General features: G+C 34.1%; 1 protein-coding gene across 1 annotated transcript in view; it reads left to right on the top strand.

Moving 5' to 3' along the window:
• The window catches only part of Cftr (CF transmembrane conductance regulator), a 149,491-nt gene that overhangs the window by 43,157 nt on the left and 86,677 nt on the right, over positions 1–19,657 (top strand). The window contains 4 exon segments of the mRNA NM_001278757.1: positions 991–1,237; positions 3,147–3,239; positions 9,335–9,520; positions 13,799–13,990. Of these exon segments, the coding sequence (NP_001265686.1) occupies positions 991–1,237; positions 3,147–3,239; positions 9,335–9,520; positions 13,799–13,990 (718 nt within the window).

Here is a 19,657-nt window from a genome sequence, read left to right as displayed (position 1 = left end):
AATAGCCCTACGCAGCTACTATGTCATCCACCATGGCCTTCCTCTTATTTGTAGCACTGGTACTCTTTGCCTGTGAAAGATCTGGGCAGAGAACATCATGAGTGACTCCAGCTTTTATGGCTCTTGGGAGAGTGGGGCTGATGTTCAAGCCACCATCATCTTCTGTTCTTCCCATCCTCTGTGCTTGTTTCCTGTCTGTTGGAACATTTGATCCTCATATATGTATTAACAGATAGTTCGTATTTGCAATGAAAACTGGAAGGCTGAAATTATAATGCAATATGATCACAAAGAATTACTCTGAAACGAGACAGAGGATGTAACATTTACTCTTGTAGTTTCCAAGACTTTTGAGCAACAGGATCACTTGATTTCTTTTTCTAAAATACAACTTCTGGAAACCTGCTGTGGATTCATCAATCACTATCTGTAGAGGTAGGCCTGAGAAGGCATTTTAACAATTGTCCAAGTTCATTTTTACCCATGCTCATGTTTGAGGACCATTCCTTTGAGATATGTTTGTTACTTTACTATTCCTTATAGCAAAGGCAGAATTTCTAAATTGTTAAGAATTCATTTGGTAAATATAAATTGTCTTTTTCATAAATCATGCAACATTGCCATCATTTCCATGCTCAAACAAAAACCAACAAACTAATCAACCAAATATCTTTATAAATCTTACAAGTTAATAGTGAAGTGAAGTGAATAAATGTATAAAAATAATAGTTTTATTATTAAAACTTTAATAATGTTTATATGTGTTTGTGTCAAACATTGGTACATTAATGACTGTCCCTCTTTCATATATTGTAAGAGTCCTAGAGAGATTTCATATCTTTCCCAAGGTTACATAGTTCAGAAAGGGTACAACCAGGATCAAAACACAGGCAGAAACACTCTAGAGCCTGTGTTCAAAACTTACATTCTCAAATGCCTGATACATGAAATATAAGATAACATCCCAAATCTTCTTCTTCTTTTTTATAGAACAGAACTGAAACTGACCCGGAAAGCAGCCTACATGAGATACTTCAATAGCGCAGCCTTCTTTTTCTCAGGGTTCTTCGTAGTATTTTTATCTGTTCTTCCCTATGCATTCCTCCAAGGGATCATACTTCGAAAAATATTTACAACTATCTCATTTTGTATTGTTCTGCGCATGGCAATCACACGGCAATTCCCCGGGGCTGTACAAACATGGTATGACTCTCTTGGAGCAATAAATAAGATACAGGTAAACTTATCTGTGCATCAAACTTAACTGTGCATGATATGCAATGGTTTTGAAGAACGTTTTAGAATTTTTCTAGCAAGCAAAATCTCTGAGGATGAATTATTGGTCTTAGATGCACAATATTTCCTTTCTTAAAGTATATTATGTGGTTCTTATAGTGGGTTACATGAAGTCCTGCAGAATTCTCATAAGTCAAAGAAATTAGAAATAATAATTTCTGTAATCTGGAAAATTTCATTCAAAGAAATCTGTGAATAGATCACTTCTAATGAAATGTAAGCATGCACAAAAATTGAAAAGGAAACATGCTTCATTAAGGAAGTTATAAAACCTACCAGCTACTACCAAGAATGCTTATATTAAAGTTTTCCTAGCATTTATCTGGACAGTGTGATGAAGGAGAATGGCATTTTATGCCATTTTAAGTATCTTAAAATTCCAGCAATGCTGATGGGCTTGCAGGGATCAGAAATTTGGAAGTCTTTCTGAAGACAGTCAATTAATACAGAGCTAATTGCAAGAACTTGTGTATGTTGAATAAGAAGATAAAAATATTTCATTGTAGTCTTTTAATATGTATTCAAATATTTAACCCAGAAAATGAATCACAGAATTACAGAATTAAAGATGAAGAGTAAAAAGGAGAGCATTTTTAGGTGGTTTTGCCATTATTTTATCTATACTGGAGGTTGCAAATAGTGACCCATGAATTTTATTTTGATTTCTAGATCTTTTTTTGTTTGGGCTTTATAGTTTTGAAATTTTATTTAGATGCCAGCCTTCAAAAATAAGAGACATCCCTCTTACCACCTCCTTTGCACTCTGCTACACACGACTTCCACACCTTGAAGAACTGTTATCTAGTTATGTATCTAGAGCCTTCTCCACAAGATGTAATAGCTGCCTTCTCAGAGTACCAGGACTAACTAGCTCATCACACTCTCTATCATCTCCCTTTCGTAATTATATCATCCATTTGAATCATGAGAATGTGTGAGTTTGAGATCATTGATTTATATAAAGTAATGGCTGTAACTCAGAATCATAGTTTCTCTGAGAATAATCTTATTTTCTCTGCTAACTCCATCACAGTCAAGAGACAGGGGAAGAGAAATAGAGAGACAGACAGAGAGACAGACAGACTGACTGACTGACAGTCACAGAGATGAAGTCACAGAAACAGAGAGACAGGAACAGACAGAGACAGAAACAGAGAGAGTATGTATCAGCAGGGACCAGAGAACAACTAAACCTCAATACAGAGACAGAGAAACCGATTTAGAAAGGAAACTGGGAACTTGGGGAAAATGAGTGAAATCAAATGACAAATAGTGCAGCATAGAAGAAAGGGAAGAGACCAGGCCAGAACCAGTTTTCTTTTTTCCTGACTTCAAGAGGCTGAAGATATCAGGATGCATAGAATTATGTCTTTCTTGTACTTCTGACTTCCCTAAGAAATGTATGGTGTGGAGTCTCCCGTAGAGCCCCACTTTGGAATCACAGTCAGTTGCTTTTAAGCTAGTTATACCAAATTTTCACACTTTTTCTTAACCCAGAGAAGTAATACTAATGATGCATCTCATTAAAATGTGATATAAAGATCAAGGTGTTGACTTTTTCTACTTTACCTTGTTGTTCATTAAGGTTAATATTAATAGTATCAGGAAGAATTAGCTATATGTTAAAATCTTATATACAAAGAGTGTCATGACACCATATATTAAAGGAATGCATTTCAAGTATAAATTGCAGTGCTTGTCAAATTAATTTTAGTAAATGTATAATTTTTAATTTCAAATTGTTTAAAATTCATTTATAAGATGCAGCACTAGTATAATACAAATAGATGTAACAATGCATTAATGCCATTCTGATTCTTCTGCATGTATTTGTTCTCTTTAATAAATAGGATTTCTTACAAAAGCAAGAATATAAGACATTGGAATATAACCTAACAACTACCGAAGTAGTAATGGAGAATGTAACAGCTTTCTGGGAAGAGGTGAGAATTTTTAAAAATTGTTTGCTATGAGAACTTGAATTTTCTTCTTTATGAATCTAGATTTCATATCAATGAAAAATAAAGTTAGCATGATGGTATAAATAATAGAACTATTAGAAGGGACTACTCTATCAGTTGTATAAATTAAGAAGCAGAAGTCCAGGAACAGTCCAGTCATATAATTTGTTTCATAGACCAGATTCAGAAGTAATACAAAGCTCATAGGTTTTGAGGCTGGGTTGCAATCCTGGCTCTGCCATTTATTTTTCATGTAATCCAAATCTAGTTATTTTAACATCAAGGAGCCTCTGGTTATTCATTTATAAACTGGAGAATATCAATATTTATCTTGAAAATTTGTTTTGAGCAGCAGAATACTTTATGCAAATATTCATTAGAATACTGTTCACATAATATCCCAGTCAACAAAAAGATATAGGAAAGATATACCAATGTATCTTTTTCAACAAGTTTTACTTCCTTTCATTCACTATTGAAAATTATTTTACACTACTCATTTAGAAAAACATTATAATTTTCAGCCTTAAGAGAAAAAAATATTTGATTGTCAAGAGTACCTTCTGAGTTTCTACTTCTTTATCATTCATACTTCATCATTTATATCAGTTGGCTAAAAGTAGGAGTTAGAAAACTAGTGTCCTATCTCTAAATCTATGGTATCTTGAATTTGATTATTCATATAATTTGGTCAATATTGTATCCTTTTACTTAATTTTTAAATGATACAGGTAAAAAGGAATAGTTCCCTATTTGTGTAGTGAACGTGTTTTTGTGGAGTAGTGTGAACCAGAGTTATTTTAGTACCTTGCTTTTTGAAATTGCAAATGCCCTTCAAAGTATGAAGGGCCAATCATTAGCTTTGACATTTTCACTACAACCTTCAGATTATTGTTTTCCTACTCTGGTGCCAAAACTCTCCATTTCCCTCTGATTCCATCTACTAAAGTAAGTAGCATGCTTGAGTCCTTACTTTGTGGCAGACACTAGAATACACACTACATATATTGTGTCTCTTAAATTATAAAAGATAATTCTTATCTTTTATGTGTCACTGTCACAAAATATCTGAGATAACAAATTTGAAAAGAGGAAAGGTTTATTTTGCCTCATAGTTTCCGAGATGTCAGGCCATTCCTGGCTGGACTATTGCTTTTGGGCTGTTGATAAACAGCACAATGTTATTGGAGCAGAGTGGGCTGTTCACCACACTGTGTTTAGGAAGCACAGTCCGGGAGAGAAGATGGCCCCATTATTCCTTTCAAGGACATGCACCAGTATTTAACTTTCTCAACTAGGCCCCATTAATTAAAGGTTCTACTACTTCCCATAGTATGAGCTGAGGACCAAGCTTTGAATATACAGGCTGTGAGGAAAGGGTCTGGAACATGTCATATAAAACTATAGTACTTTATAACAGTCTTATGACTTAAAGAATATAAATATTCTATTTTACTGATTTAAAAAAAATCAAGGTTTTTGAAAAATGAAGAGACTTGGTTCAACTTACACAGTTGACAAGGACTGTGTCTTAATTACTTTTCTCTTGTTGCTGGGACAAAACACTCAAAATTAAGGAAGGAAAAGTTTGTTTAGCTCCCTGTTTGTAGAGGTTTCAGTCCATAATCAGCTGGCTCCAAGGCAGAGTGGCATGGCACAGGAGCAACACTTAAAAGCAACAGCCAAAGCAAAAAGGAGGGAAGAACACACCTCTTTTCCTCCCTTATAATTTATGCAGACCATACCCCATGCCCCTCCCTGCCCTTTAGGGCAGATATTGCACTTACAAAATCTCCTTGACCTCCTTTGCACAGGATGAGGATATTTACAAAGTAAGAACCCTGGCTTCCTGCTGAGTTAGTTAAACTTCTAAACTTCTCGAGTTGACATAAGGTATCAACCATAACAGTCTTCAGCTCATTCACTGATCCATTGTCTGCTGTCTGGCCCCCAGTCCTAACTGTCACCTCTTACACTCCAGACACTCCTAGATTATTTATTTAGGTTGGTGGTGTTCATTAAAACTCTCTTGTCATGTAAGGGACTTCAACATCTGCATAAAAGATCTTTCTAGTACTGCCCTTAGAACTAGCATTTCCCAGTGACTTCAGAAATGGTATGTATCTCTTTTTCATATCCTGAGATTAGTTAGTGATCAGATTTACCCTGCTTTGGAAATGTCACACTGTGAAATTTCTTTCTTAGCACGGAACTCCCTAATCCTGCAGAGCTTCCAGTCTCTTCAGCCTACCTTTACTGCTTTCAGGTTTCTAATCTCTCTCATTCCCTTTGGATTTCCCTGTCTTGTTTATCTTCTCCTTATCACAACACCAGTCATTCTAGTGCTTCTCCTAATTGTACTCTCAGTTCCCTTTTCCCTTCCTTTTTTTTTCTTCCTCTGTGCAAAATATTGACTTTATTACCTTTGGAGAAGGAAGTGGTATCTGGGAAAATTATACATTGTTCAGCTTGAAGTTTTATACATTTATTGTTTCAACCTCAATTGGGCCTGTACTCCTTGAAAGATCATTTTCATTTGTCTTTAGTTTTCTTTACCATTTCCCTGAAAGCTGGAAAAGCCCAACCTTTCAGGACCTGCCACCCGTGACAGGTGGCCATGTCTTCAGTACATAGAGAAAGTAGAGATGATCGTTACATGTGAGTGCTTCCAGTTTTTCTCTGACCCTTGTAATTATCTTTTCATCTTTTTTTCCCAGTCTAACAGAAAGATACATGGTTACTTCTGCCATTGTCTGAAATATTCTCTCACTGCTTCTTAAAACAGGGAAACTGTGGTTACCCTCTTTGGAAGCTTCAACTGTTTCACTCTCATGTTTAAGTATTTTCAAGTTTAGGGCCAGGGATTTAGCTCAGCAGTGTAAGCACCTGCCTGGCAAATGCGTGGTCATGAGTTTGATCCCTGGTATCAAGAAAAAAAGTATTTTCAAGTTTAAAAATTTCCTCCCTGACCTTCTCCCACTTAGCTTCATTTCCAAGGCTTGCTACTCTTCTTTGTTGTGAAAACTGTTGTCTCTTCTTCACTGTGGACTTTTGTCCATTGCAATCTGGATTTTGCTATCACCAATCTATGAAACTGTCTTTTTCCTCTAGAATTTGTCACTTAATGAACTACTCCAAATTATGACTTCTAATTCTTGCCTGCCTGTCCTTCAGTGGTGTGGGACCCTGGCATCTTCCAGCAGTCTGTGCTCTCTGGCAGTGACCTCACCTAGGCCCAGCTGATGTCAGTGTGCTGAGGACTCTTACATACAGACCTCTGGCTCTCATTTCTTTCCTGAACTTCTATGTGTATTTCTCAATTTCCTACATGTTCTATATACACTTGACATAGCTCACTCTTTAACTTTCACAAACTCACTTATTCCTGAGTATTCTTCTCCTTTAATGACATCACTCGAGAGGCAAATTCTTGTGAATTATATGACTCCTCCCTTGTCCTGAACCTGAAAGTAGGTAAAATTTCTATTTATAAATTAGGAAGTTGAAACTTAAGAGAGTTTACATAACTAGAACAAGGTTACTTAACTACCTGGGGAAGAGTTAATATGCCAGCCTGGTTTTCTCTAATTTCAGGGCCTTTTCTACTCACCGTTTTGACATTTAGTTTTTTAAAAAGAACTGACTGATGCTTCACTGTATACAAAATGCTTTCCTATCTGTTACCTCGTTTCATGCTCTTAGCAACTCAGAAAACTTAACCTGAAACTATGATGCTTTGTCTGGCTTTGCCCATCTAGATGAGAAGATACAGTCTGGGATAAAGGTGAAGGACATTGTAACCATTCCTCTACTCCTGAGGGCTCATAAACATGAAAAATGTTCAGTTTTATTAGAAGTTAAATAAATATAGTTAAAGTTAATAGTGAAATTCCATTTTTTATATATACAACTACACACACACACACACACACACACAGACACACACACACACGGAAAGATACACTCAAATCAAATCAAATCCAAAATGCAAATGTTTATAATTTGTTCCTGAAAACTTTGGAACTATGTTTTGAAAGACTTGGAATTTTTTTTACTTTTTCCCCTGGAAATTATACTCTGAGAATTTATGCTAGTCAAACAGGAATTTTAAAAATGTGCCCAAGATTTATAGCAAAGTTTGTGGCTCATAGAATTATTGATTAAACTAAAAAGGAAGCTATCTAATGAAGAGCTATTTATAATTTATCTATACTCTCTAGTTTATCTATACTTAAGTACTCTACAATATTGTCCTTTAAATGTGGAAATATTTATGATGTTAGAAAAAAAACAGGTCACAAACCTTTGATGTAATTTTTATGAATGTTATAAAAATATCTATTGTTTTTACATGTAAGAGAAAAAAGATATCAATTAAAATGTTAAATGTGGTTAAATGACAGGTGATTTGTATTTTCTTCTTTCTGCATTCACATATTCTTCAAATTTCCTGAAATAAGTGTCTTCTGTGATCGGAATTAAAAATTATTAGTAACAGCAATTTTCTAACAGTGCAAGTTTTTTTCAGTTAAAAGTGCTACTTCTATGTATAATTGCATCCTTTGTCATTTTGCTATATAAACATGAAACAGCCAGTCACCATTCTTGAGAATGTTCTTTCACATCTGACTTACTGTGTGTGCATCCAGATTCAATTTCCTGGAATGTTGTAACCATTTCTAGGTTTTATGAAATATCACATTATAAGAACTTGAAGTAGTTTTTAAGCTTATTTATGTATGCCCTAAAAGAATTTTGAGAAACCTCCGATGCATTTTAATGTTGACTTAATTTTTATTACATATTGTATAAATGTGTTGAATGAATTTTTGTCAAAACTTTAGAACATACTTTCATTTGGTTTAATATATATCTGATAATTGAATTTTTGAAGGCAGTTCTCATTGTCAAGCCAGTCATCTAAATATGACTTGCTTTTTCTCAGAAAAAGTCTGACTTTAAGATACAGATAATGTCTTAATAATTATTAAAATTTAATAATTAAACAGTAAAATGTTTTCTCCAACTCATTTCTGAAATGTAATTCTAAGATAGATAAGACAGAGATCACCTTAAGTTTGAAACCTGGGTGAAATAAGATGTTATTCAGTATTCTGGCTTTGCTTTTGTGAGATCTTTTTTTCAGGAGTAGATCATTCCCTTCAGGTCTCCTCTGAGGTGCAGGGTGTTTTACTCTTGGAGTGTAATCTTCTTCTAAGAGTAGAGTCCACTTGCTTAGTAAGTGAGAGGCAGCTACTCCTGAGGAAAGTGAAGGAAAGTCAGTTGTGACACAGAGATGGGTCAGGGAATGGCATGCCACAAGCACATGCGTTCACAGTTTCATTTTAGAGACAGTGATGGTGATGCTGATGATCTGGAAATAGATTTCCTTAGGGAAAGGTGCACTAGCTTCTTCCTAATCAGTCTTTAGAGCTGTGTATTTTGATTTAAAGCGACTACCCTAAAGCTTCCATGGGAGCATTAGAGAGGCAGGGCATTTATTCAAATGGGGATCCATTTCCCCAGTTCTCTTATATAAATAAACTCCTTTGAAATCACTTGGCAACCTCATCAAATTTATAGTCCACAATAATTAAAGAATTTCTGTGAGTTCTTCAGAGGTAGCAGAGTAGGTACCAGCATAGAAGTCAGACTTGAGCTGTAATTTCTTTCTGTGACGTATTAATTTTGTGACTTAGGTTGTTTATCCTTTCACAGTCAGAGTCTATGGCTTTGAAAGAAGATTACATAGTATGTTGAGAATTAAATAAGAATGTATATGTACTTAGTTTATATGGGAAGGTGTGTGTGTGTGTGATCTTAAGTTAAATTTATATTTAAAATTTAATAATAGACAAGGATCTGAGAAAGGGCTATTGGTTTCTGTGAAATACTATATTTACAATTTTTAAATGTTTTGATTATGTGCTCTAGAAGCCATGTACTGTGTAATTATATACTATAAAGTAATAATATTTCTTTTAAAAATGGATCATATGCCCTGTGCCTTTCAAAGTAGTCATATATAAAAGAAGTACCTGTGGAAAATATCTGAAAAACTTATCTCTTATTTTTAGCAGGGATTTGGGGAATTATTGGAGAAAGCAAAACTGAACAATAACAATAGAAAGATTTCCAATGGTGATAACAAGCTCTTCTTCAGTAACTTCTCCCTTCTTGGTAGCCCTGTCTTAAAAGATATCAACTTCAAGATAGAAAAAGGACAATTACTGGCTGTGGCTGGATCTACTGGAGCAGGCAAGGTAATCTCTTACTCCTCATCACTAAGAATTTAATTTGGCATGCATTTATCATTTTTCCCTAATGTGTCTATAGTTTAAGAAGGTAATTTGGAGGAATTCTTACAGAGGTATTAGCATGCTTGGGTACAGTGTCCCTTATAAGTAGTTGCACTGTTAATTTTCCCTACCTTTTTATTTCCTTATATTATTTCCATTGACTTTTTTTTCTATGTCTTACCTTTTTGCGTAGAATTTAATACAGTGTCTTGTACAAAGGGGGCTTTCAATAACTATTGAACAACTAAACCATCCATTTTTATAATCTTTAGCACATTTTTTATAGCTGGTACAAGAAAATCATCACTTATTTTTGACCTCAATAACCATATACACAAAGGATCTTTGTTTTGTTTGTGTTATAAATTTGAATAGTGGACTTCTGATATATTGTGAAAAAATATTGAATGGGAGAGTTTTCAGAGAAAATGTTCACTTATTCAGCAGTCATTCTCCTCACTCCACACAGCTCCAAGAACAACTTACATAAACTCAAGGGTTTTGCAGACATGTCTAACAAACAGTAGTAGTTCAGAAGAAAAATCAGAAAAGACTTTATAGTGATCTTCAAAGATATGAGTTATCATGAAGATAATGATAAATGTGTACTTTTTTAACTACTAAAGAAATGCATTTAGAGGATACAAAGGAATCAAATTAGAGAGAAGGAAGAGCTTCTTTGTATTGGAATGGACTATTGTGCCAGAATTTGCTTTGGGGTTCTATAAAAATAGATTCTTGTTCCCATTTGACTGTCATGTTAGCTATGGGACTTTCTAAAAATATTAGAAAAATTTGGTGATTTTTTGGAAACTTTTCATAATACTTTATAGAATTCCAACCAAATAATCAAGACAGCAAAAAACAATAAAAATGAAAAAGAAAAGAAGGAAGGCAGAAAGATGTAAGAAGGGGGAGAGAAGGAAGGAAGCAGACTGCTATAAGGTAAAAATATATTTGCAAATAGAAATGAAGACTTTCTGAAAGACAATGATTTATAAATATTTAAGCAGACAGATGTTTGTTGAAGAATTTAGCCTGAGACTTGGGGAAAAAATGCCACGGAAAATATTTAGTAGATGAATATGGCATCCGCAGTGCTAGTAACACAATTTGGTTTTTCTCTCTCTAGTTGTTTTCCTCCTCATAACAGGCCTCTAAAATAAACTAGCTCTAACGGTGCTTTAGCTACTTTTGAAGAATCTTTCTTAGTTTATTTCCTGATTTCTTGATAAATATCACCAGCGTTTTTCACTATTAAAAAATCTGTAAGTAAAGAAGTTACAGAGATGATCTACAAGGGTATTTGCTTGTGAGAGGTTGCTACTTGGGTTTCATAGAATTTAAAAAATTAATTCTTTATGTATTTAAGATCAGTTATATGAAAGATGTGAAAAAATAGCTTTGGAATTACCAATTGTGAGATCAGCAATTAAATTTTACGCAGTTCTACTAAAGATTGATGAGCAGATAATTACGGGCTGGAACTGCACTTGAATCTGGTAGGAAGCAGCTAGGAAGATAGTCAGAATCAGGCTGTGATCACTTAGGAAAAACTACATAATTCTGAGTTTTCCAACTCACTTGAGGAGGCTGCCACTCTATAGTATTAGGAATGGGACATTTTATCCTTCACTGGATAAAGGATATAGCAAAACTTTAAGGTTGAGAAATGGTGCATTTTAAGTTAAATTTCAACTCAATTTTGTAATTTGTATCAAAAATAACCTAGTAAGCCTTCTATTTGTATATCACATTTTAACATATTTAAAGAGATTGTATGCATCTAGAATTTTATTTTTCAGACAATAGAATTATGCATGTGGATGTTTTCTATTCTTTGAGTACGGAAAATTTTCTAAGATACATACTTAGTGAGAAAGACAGGAGTAAAACTATCTGTGTACAAAAAAGTTCAGAGTGGTAAAAATATACATTGATTCCATACATATAAAATCATCTCTGGAAATACTAAAACAGTGAGGAAGATTGATTTTCAACATTACTTTCAGTAGCCAAACATTGAGAAAGAAAACTTAATAAATGCCAAATAGTAGGGAATTGTTTGGATAAATTTGGTGTAGTATATAATATCATGTTATTCAGTCAATTAAAATTGATGTTAAAGAATCACTTTGAAGTATGTGTATGATATATACTGTTAGATGATGAAAGACAATAGTTCTGTATATTATGATCCATATTTTATATATCCAAAGACAAAGAAGACTTAGGGTGTATTTGAAACATTTCTGGATTTTTCAGTTTCAACAAATTAATATATCCTATTGATAAAAAATAAGGTCATATTTCATTTTTATTGCTCCATTATTACAATTGTCTAGATTTCTGGCACAGCATCTTCATTTTTAATCCAAGGACTGTCCTACATGCAATAAGCATGTGCCTAGCATGCAATAAGCACAGTTCACAAATTTTAATCATACATCTTTAGGAAAATGCTTTCTGCTGTTGTTCCAATTTGCATTAGGATCTTTCACTTAGGAATAGTCCTTGGACAGTTTTATGAAACAGCGTCAGTGTAGGAGTCTGTACTGCGGGCACTCTTGACTGAAAACTGCATGTGACATCAGACTGGAGTGGGGTTTTCTCAGTCCTATTGTTTTAACCACAGCTGAGTAGTTCTGTGACCTTGTGGACAGCCCTGATACCACATGGACTCTATCATCTGTCCTTGCCTCAATCTAGTATTGAGTGCCTGAGGTTGGCCTTATAGTGGGGCATCAGAGGTATAGAATAACCTATTAACTCACATTTTATTACTTTTAAAACAAAAATATAAATGTCTGCATGAAGTTTTATTATTTTTGGAGCTATGAAGATAAATAAAAACATCATTCAATAGACATACATAGGTAACCTTATGTATCTATGGATTCTGTATTCTTGGCTTCAACTGACCACAGATCAAATTTTAAAAGGAACAGTTGTGTCCGTGATGTGTATGTACAAGCTTTTTGCCCTTGCCATTGTTACCTAAAGAATACATATAACACAGCCAAGGGTGTAGAGGCACAACACCTGCCTGGCAAGAACAAGGAACTGAGTTCAATTCCTGATACCCAAAAAATTAATAACACATATAACAACTATTTACAAGAATTTACATTGTATAGGCTTTTATAAGTGTGAGGGAGGATTATTATAGGTTGCAAATACTACATTACTTTTTATGGGGACCTAAGAACCTGTAGATTTTGTTGCTTGCATAGAGGAGGGGGTCCTAACACCAATCCACCAAGAGATGCCTGTAGTTTGGTTTTTAAAAGAAAGTCTATATTTTGCTCTAGAGGTTATATCTTTATGTTAAATCTTTCATTCTCTATACCTTTAGTTCATTTTATGTGAGTTCTGATAAAATTCAGTTTTTTTCCTTCTGCTACCACCTCCATTTTTTCTATTTAGTTTTAGTCAGTATTATTTTTATTAATATTTATCTTTGTTTTGTTCAATATGCTTGTATGACTTTATTTGTTAATTTTAAATGATTATCCTTTAACTTGCAGCTTTTCTTGATAAGGCAACAAAAAATTTCTCCCATACTCTGTGTCTGTACCTTACATGTCTTTGTTTTCATATTTGGTTTTCACGTACACTTTTCTTATTCACAGACCATATGATATATTTAAATTCTGTTCTTCAACTCTAATTCTACTGTCCGTTTTAATTTAGGTCACATTTTTGCTTACTGATAGTTTTTTTTGACTATCATCTTTTGGGTAAAAAAAAAGATGGGCTGTCATTTCTTGAAGAAAAACGGTTTGTGGGAAAAATATTACATAAATATACCTTTTTTCACATAGTTTTTCATTTGTAAGATGAAAAAAATACTAAATATGGCTTGTGAAATGTTATGAGGAATAAACAAATTAATTAAGGCACAGGGCACCCAACTTACGAGAGTGAGCACTCAACAAATATTAGTCATCTTTCCCAAACCTTCTTCAAAACCATTGCAACAGCCTGAAGTAAGTGGCTCTTCCCTGTGAATGTCTCTCATAGCAGCTATAAATCTTTGTTGCAACCATTGCATTTATTTATGTTGAGTCTTTTGTGCCTAGCAAAGTACCTGCAATGAACAAAAATTACAGTATTTTGAATCAGAGTAAATAGAATCTTTTAAAACAAGGTAGATACCTTTGTTGAGGATGCTGATGGGAGACAGTGAGTCCTGACAGTGGCTTGATCAAACAATTTAATAACAATGACTTTTATTTTCAGACTTCACTTTTAATGATGATTCTGGGAGAACTGGAGCCTTCAGAAGGTAAAATCAAACACAGTGGGAGAGTTTCATTCTGCTCTCAGTTTTCCTGGATCATGCCTGGCACCATCAAAGAAAACATCATCTTTGGTGTTTCCTACGATGAGTACAGATATAGGAGTGTTATCAAAGCATGCCAACTGGAAGAGGTAAGCAATTATGTGAAAAATTTACAATTTACATATACCGAAATCATATATTTGGGTCTCTACTCAGTTTTCACAGTTACCTCTAAGAATAAGCTACTATGAATGGGGTAGATAGTAGACGATAAAACTGAGCTTGCAAATAATGCAACTTTTTAAAATGGGCTATTTTGGTCACAATAAGAACTTCTTATGAAATGGTAAGCATTTGGGTCCAATGAGATTAATCTTCTCAATTAACGTATGGTTTATATTGTTTTACTCTGAAAATTACATAAAAGGAATTTAACAAGCTTAATAGTATCACAGTCTAATGGAATGAGCCTTTATCTGCTAGTAGAGAATTGGAAAGATAAAAGCTGTCTAATCTTGAAATTGTACCTTATCTTTAGTCTTGAACATATAACTAGATACCAGTAACCTCTAGTGAGTACAATTCTCTGAGACAGAGGTAAAGATTATGCTTTCAACTCCTTCCATAAGAATTAGAGGAATGGGCTCATTGTCTTGAAATTACCCAAAGTATTCTAAGTGAGACCAGGACTTGACCCTTAAAGTTGTTTCGTCGTGAGTTCAGTAATCGTTGGTATAAATTTTAGAATAGAGATTATATTATGAGACTTATTGGCAGTACTATCTAAATCATTCTGATTCAGAATCAGTATATTTGATATAATACACTGTCACTAATGGATTCCTTCATATCAGATTTTATGAAAATAAATGCAATGGGACTAAAAGGAAGCATAATGTAAAATACACAAAAAATAGAAAAGAGAGGGCCCTGAACTGGTAGAAAGGGCTTTCCATGTGTTCATTGACTCATTCAATAGGAATGTTTAAAGCCCCATTCACTTTTCTGTACATACTGAGGGCTTCTTGAAAAGAAGAATTCTCCTATTAAAAAAAGACTGTTGGATTTACTTTGAAGATGATCTCTATCATTCCTCAAAAGGCTTTCTTTCAGCAATACTGTTTCCTAACCTAGAGGTTGGAACATTCTGAATTTGTTATAAAAAGTAGTCTAGGGGTAACTAGAGATCACTAGGGAGAAGTGACATGTAAGACTGGTACTGTGTGCTGTAGTTTATTTATGAGAAGACAAGTATTGGGAAACTTCTACTAGACTTTGACTTTTGTTTTGAATATTCATTTTTTCCCTTGAAATGATTTTTTATAAATGACAGATTGCATCCAACAAACAAGCCTATAAAAATGCTATATTTAAACTATAAAAGTGCTATATTTAAACCAAATATAGCTTAGGTATATTTCTAGAATTAAATTTAGAGCTATGAAAGGAGCATTTTCTAATTTCTGAATGCTGTGTTAGGTCCTGAGTATACTAAGTTGAATGAAACAGCTTACTTTTTGTAGGGTTCATAGTAGAGTATCCTGTGTTAATAATGAAGGATTACATGGTGAATTATAACTACATGAAGCCATTGAAAAATAATGAAAAAAAGATAAGAAACAGAAGTAGAACATATTTTTCCCTTTTGTTCCCTGATTGCATGGCTACCCTTAAAATTATTATTAGAAAGTATATGTCAATTTTTTAAACCATATTCACAGACTTATATAACCATCAAGTTTGACCTCTCTAAAAGGAACCTCTTACCTAGTAGCAATCAGTTCCCTTTACTATACCTAAATTCTCCCACCCAGTCTTAAACTACTACTAAGCTAATCTCTGTGTCCCTAAATTTGTCTGTTATTAACTTTCACATAAGTAAATATCTTTTGTGACTAATTTTTAAAGCAGAAGAAGATAATGAATCTTCATTTAGCAAACACTTACTAAGCCTTGCTTTACTTTATACAGTATACCAGAAACTGGAAATGAAACCATACATAAAATATGATCCATATGCTTAAGCGTTTTGAGTTCTAGTGGGAAAAAGAAAAAATATCAGTAGTGAATTAATTGATGCCTGGCATGGTGGTGCATACCTGTAATTTCAGCATAGGGAGGCTAAGGTAGTCAAGTCATGAGTTTTTGCTTAGACTACATAGTGAAACCTCTCAAAAAAGCCAACCAAACAAACAAACAAAAATAAAAATGTTTTTTGTGTGTATTACTATGGATGTAACTGAGGGTCTTCATACGGAGCTGTATCTCAGTCCAATTTTAATTTTTTATTTTGAGACAGGTTTCATGAAGTAGCAAAATTACACAGGTTGAGATTGAACTTGCAATCCACCTGAATTGGCTTCCCAGAATGTTAGGATGGCAGGTATACCCCACTGGGCCCAATTGAAAAGGGGATTTTTGTAAGAGTAAAATTTTTGGAGGAAGTGAGGATTCTGTCTGGGTCTGCCTATTGTAAAGAATATCCTCTGGACAGAGATACAAGGTTAATGTCTTCTGATGGAATGATTTACTAGAATTCTAAGGGTAACAAGAAAGAAACATATGGTCTCAGAGAGATTTTTGATTAAGATCATTAGAGCTTCCAATAAAGTACAGAGATTAGATTGATGCAAAGAAGTAGGAAATTGATGAGTAAAATGGTTTCTGGATTGTTAAGAGAAATAAGTGAGATACATACTAAAGCATAAAATACATTTAGATCAAAGTCTATTAATTAAACTTTAACTTGTTATCACTAAAAATACTGTCACAGAGTATGATCAAGAAGACAAATTTCTAGCATTTGTTAGTGAGTGATATTCTGGTGAGGAGATGGAAGTTATGGATGTATCATTAATGAAAAAGAGAACTATAAAGTCAGATGATGAAAAATCATTAATATTAATGTTGATTTTGAAAAAAGTGTTTATAAGAAAAATTATAAAAATGTTTATTGGTAAATATAGTAGTTAGTCTATATCCTGAAGGTTTGTAATATGGATATATTGGTTCCATGTTCAAAAATGGCAGTGGGTCAGGGCACAAACCCATTTTCTATGTCACTTCAGACTGAAAGTATCATTTGTGTGGCTTTCTTGTCTGTGTCAGTCACTGTTTGGTATAATGGAAGCATGGTGTGAACAAAATGAAAGGTTTAGCACCTCTTCTGTCAAAGGACAAAATACACAGAGCCTATTCCCATATGATATGGCAGATTAGGCTATGGGTATTCTTCTGGGTACAGAAACTCAATGGAGAGTTTTAGCCCGCTTGGGCACTTCAGGGAGCTATCTCTACAAACAGATACTTAAAAATTGAGTCAAAAATAGAAAATATATTTTGGACAGAGGAAACTGTATGAACAGAAGTGCAGGTCATGAAACCAGTTGGTTGGTATAGGGAGTCATGAGCATCATGATAAAACTAGAATACAATTTGGGAATAATGAGTGGGAAGGAATAGAATTGGAGGCCATGTCATGTATACCAGCCTGAGGAATTTGGTCTTGGAGAGACTTACATAGGGGAATGATGTAATCACTTTGAAGTTTAGATATGTCATTTTTGACAAATGAGCAGAATTAGGTTGGACAGCACTAAAACTTTGTGGAATAACAGAAAGAGCATAGTTTTTTATTTCTTTTTTCTTTGTTTTTGTTTTTTGCTGTATAGTGATGGAATTTGAAACCTGGTTCTTATGAATGCTAGATAGGCAAGTTACCAGTGAGCTACACACCAGGCCCAAGAACATAGGTTTTGAAATCTGACAAAGCCATTTGTCTGTAACCTGTCTGTATACTGAGTTTCGTCATCTCCAGTGTGGAGTTAACATCACTTATTTTGTGAAGTTTTATGGGTTCTTGTAGCACATAGAAAGGATTTTATTTTTTTCACCTTTCAGATTGAACTCAGGGCTTTGCACATGGTAGGTACATTCTCTCACTGTATTACACCCTCACCCCAAGAAAGTTCTTAATAAATAAAACAGCTATTATTCATACTAATGCTACTATTTGCTATTCTGAGTAGAGGAAGGGAAACTATTTATATAATCCAGATAATGGTTGTGATGGACAAAAGAACATTAATCAGAGGAATTGTAAGAAGAAATGTCATATATATTGTTTTCATCCATGGAAAAGGACATCAAAGAAGAGTGACTTTTTCCCTCAAAAAGTTAAAAGACGAGAGAAGTTGGTTGAAGATTAAGGATTCCCTGCACAGTAGAAATCAAAAAGAAAGCAGATTGATATTATGGGTTCAGGAAGGAAGGATATGAGTGGATGAACTACATAGAACTCAGACATCAGATCAAGGTAGTGGATCACAGATTTTGCTAACAAAGAGCCAATGGGGACTGTTACTAGGTGGGAAGTGATTAATAATCATCATAATGATGATGACCTCCATTTTGATTTTAAATGTAAAATTTACTCTTACCTACTCTTTGCCTTAAGTTTTAAATGTCATATTGTTTTGTATTTTCAAGGCTCCTTAAATCTTTGCTCCCTAAATCTTTCCATTCTGCTGACTTTTGCTACTAAATTAGAGCTTCTTACTTTGCTTGTGGTAAGAAAAGCACCCAGGAATTTCTTAAATTTCTTGTTCTTTGTACTGGCAAATATACTTCATACCAGAGTATTTGATATATGTTGGTTTTATCTATTAACTACAACCTTAGAACTGAGAAAAGCAATTTTTAAAATGCTGTTTTGGTTTATTATATGTAGGGCATTGATAGAACAGTAAATTCTTGTTGAATGACTGTTTGGACATGTTTTGAAGTAGGTGTGTCAGTTACAAGGATTTTGCTCAGAAATTGTTGTTCTGTGAGCCTCGTAGACTCTGAGGCTTAATGGGTGGTTATAGGTCTATTGGGAGTAGTGCAAGTAATCGAAACTGCTTGTTTATATTGATAGTCAAAAATCACATTTTCCTATTTTCAGAGCCTTTAGAGTTTTTTAAATTTTTGTTCTCATTGCATAAATGTTCCCACCTTTGGTAAAGTCTAAGATGAACCTCAGTACCGTGTAATCCCTGTATGCCAAATGAAAATTTTATCTTTTAAGGACATTTGATCAAAAGAACATAAAATTCTTACAGAATCCTTGATGGTTAAGCAGTTAGTGCCAGCAGAAAAATCCCTCAATACAATTTCTCTGCAGCCCCAGTCACCAAAACCAAACATTCATGATTCAGTGTGTTTTCATTTTGACTGCCAAAGTTGATTTGTTTCTTAGTATTACACCTAGACTTGGCATTGGAGAGAGGAACAGAATATCCTCTTCCTCATTTTTGTGTTTTAGTAGAGCTCTAATATCTTCACAGCACTTGTCCATGTAATGATGCTTGTTGTCATAGGAGTGAGCAGGTAGATGTAAATTCTTCTGGAGAGGAAAAAGCATGCAGAACGTATTTCACGTTTCTGATTTCAGTTTGTTGTTAGAAATTATTCACTCAGTAAGATAGCTTAAAAGACAGAAAAGCACATGGAGATAGTTCTGTGTTGATAAAATGATTTTATAGTACGCAGCCATAACTGGGAAGATCATGTTGATTCTTTACTTTTTCTCTTGGGAGCATCTCTATGTACTACTTTATAAAACCCATACTAAATCTAGATTATAGTGGAATAGATTCCAAGGCAAATGGATAGTTGTTTTTAAAATTCTATTTTGTATCCCTGTGACCATTAACTAATGCTTCTGTTTTCCCTATGTACTCAAACTACCCTAGACTCTTTTTTTTTTTTTTAAATCGATACCAGGGATCAAACTCATGACCACACACTTGCAAGGCAAGTGCTTAGGCCACTGA

Source organism: Cavia porcellus, unplaced genomic scaffold (genome assembly GCF_034190915.1).
Source record: "Cavia porcellus strain 051 isolate PalLab524CR breed Dunkin Hartley unplaced genomic scaffold, mCavPor4.1 scaffold_2, whole genome shotgun sequence".
NCBI classification, from domain to species: Eukaryota; Metazoa; Chordata; class Mammalia; order Rodentia; family Caviidae; genus Cavia; species Cavia porcellus.
This window is presented reverse-complemented; position numbering and strand designations above follow the sequence as displayed.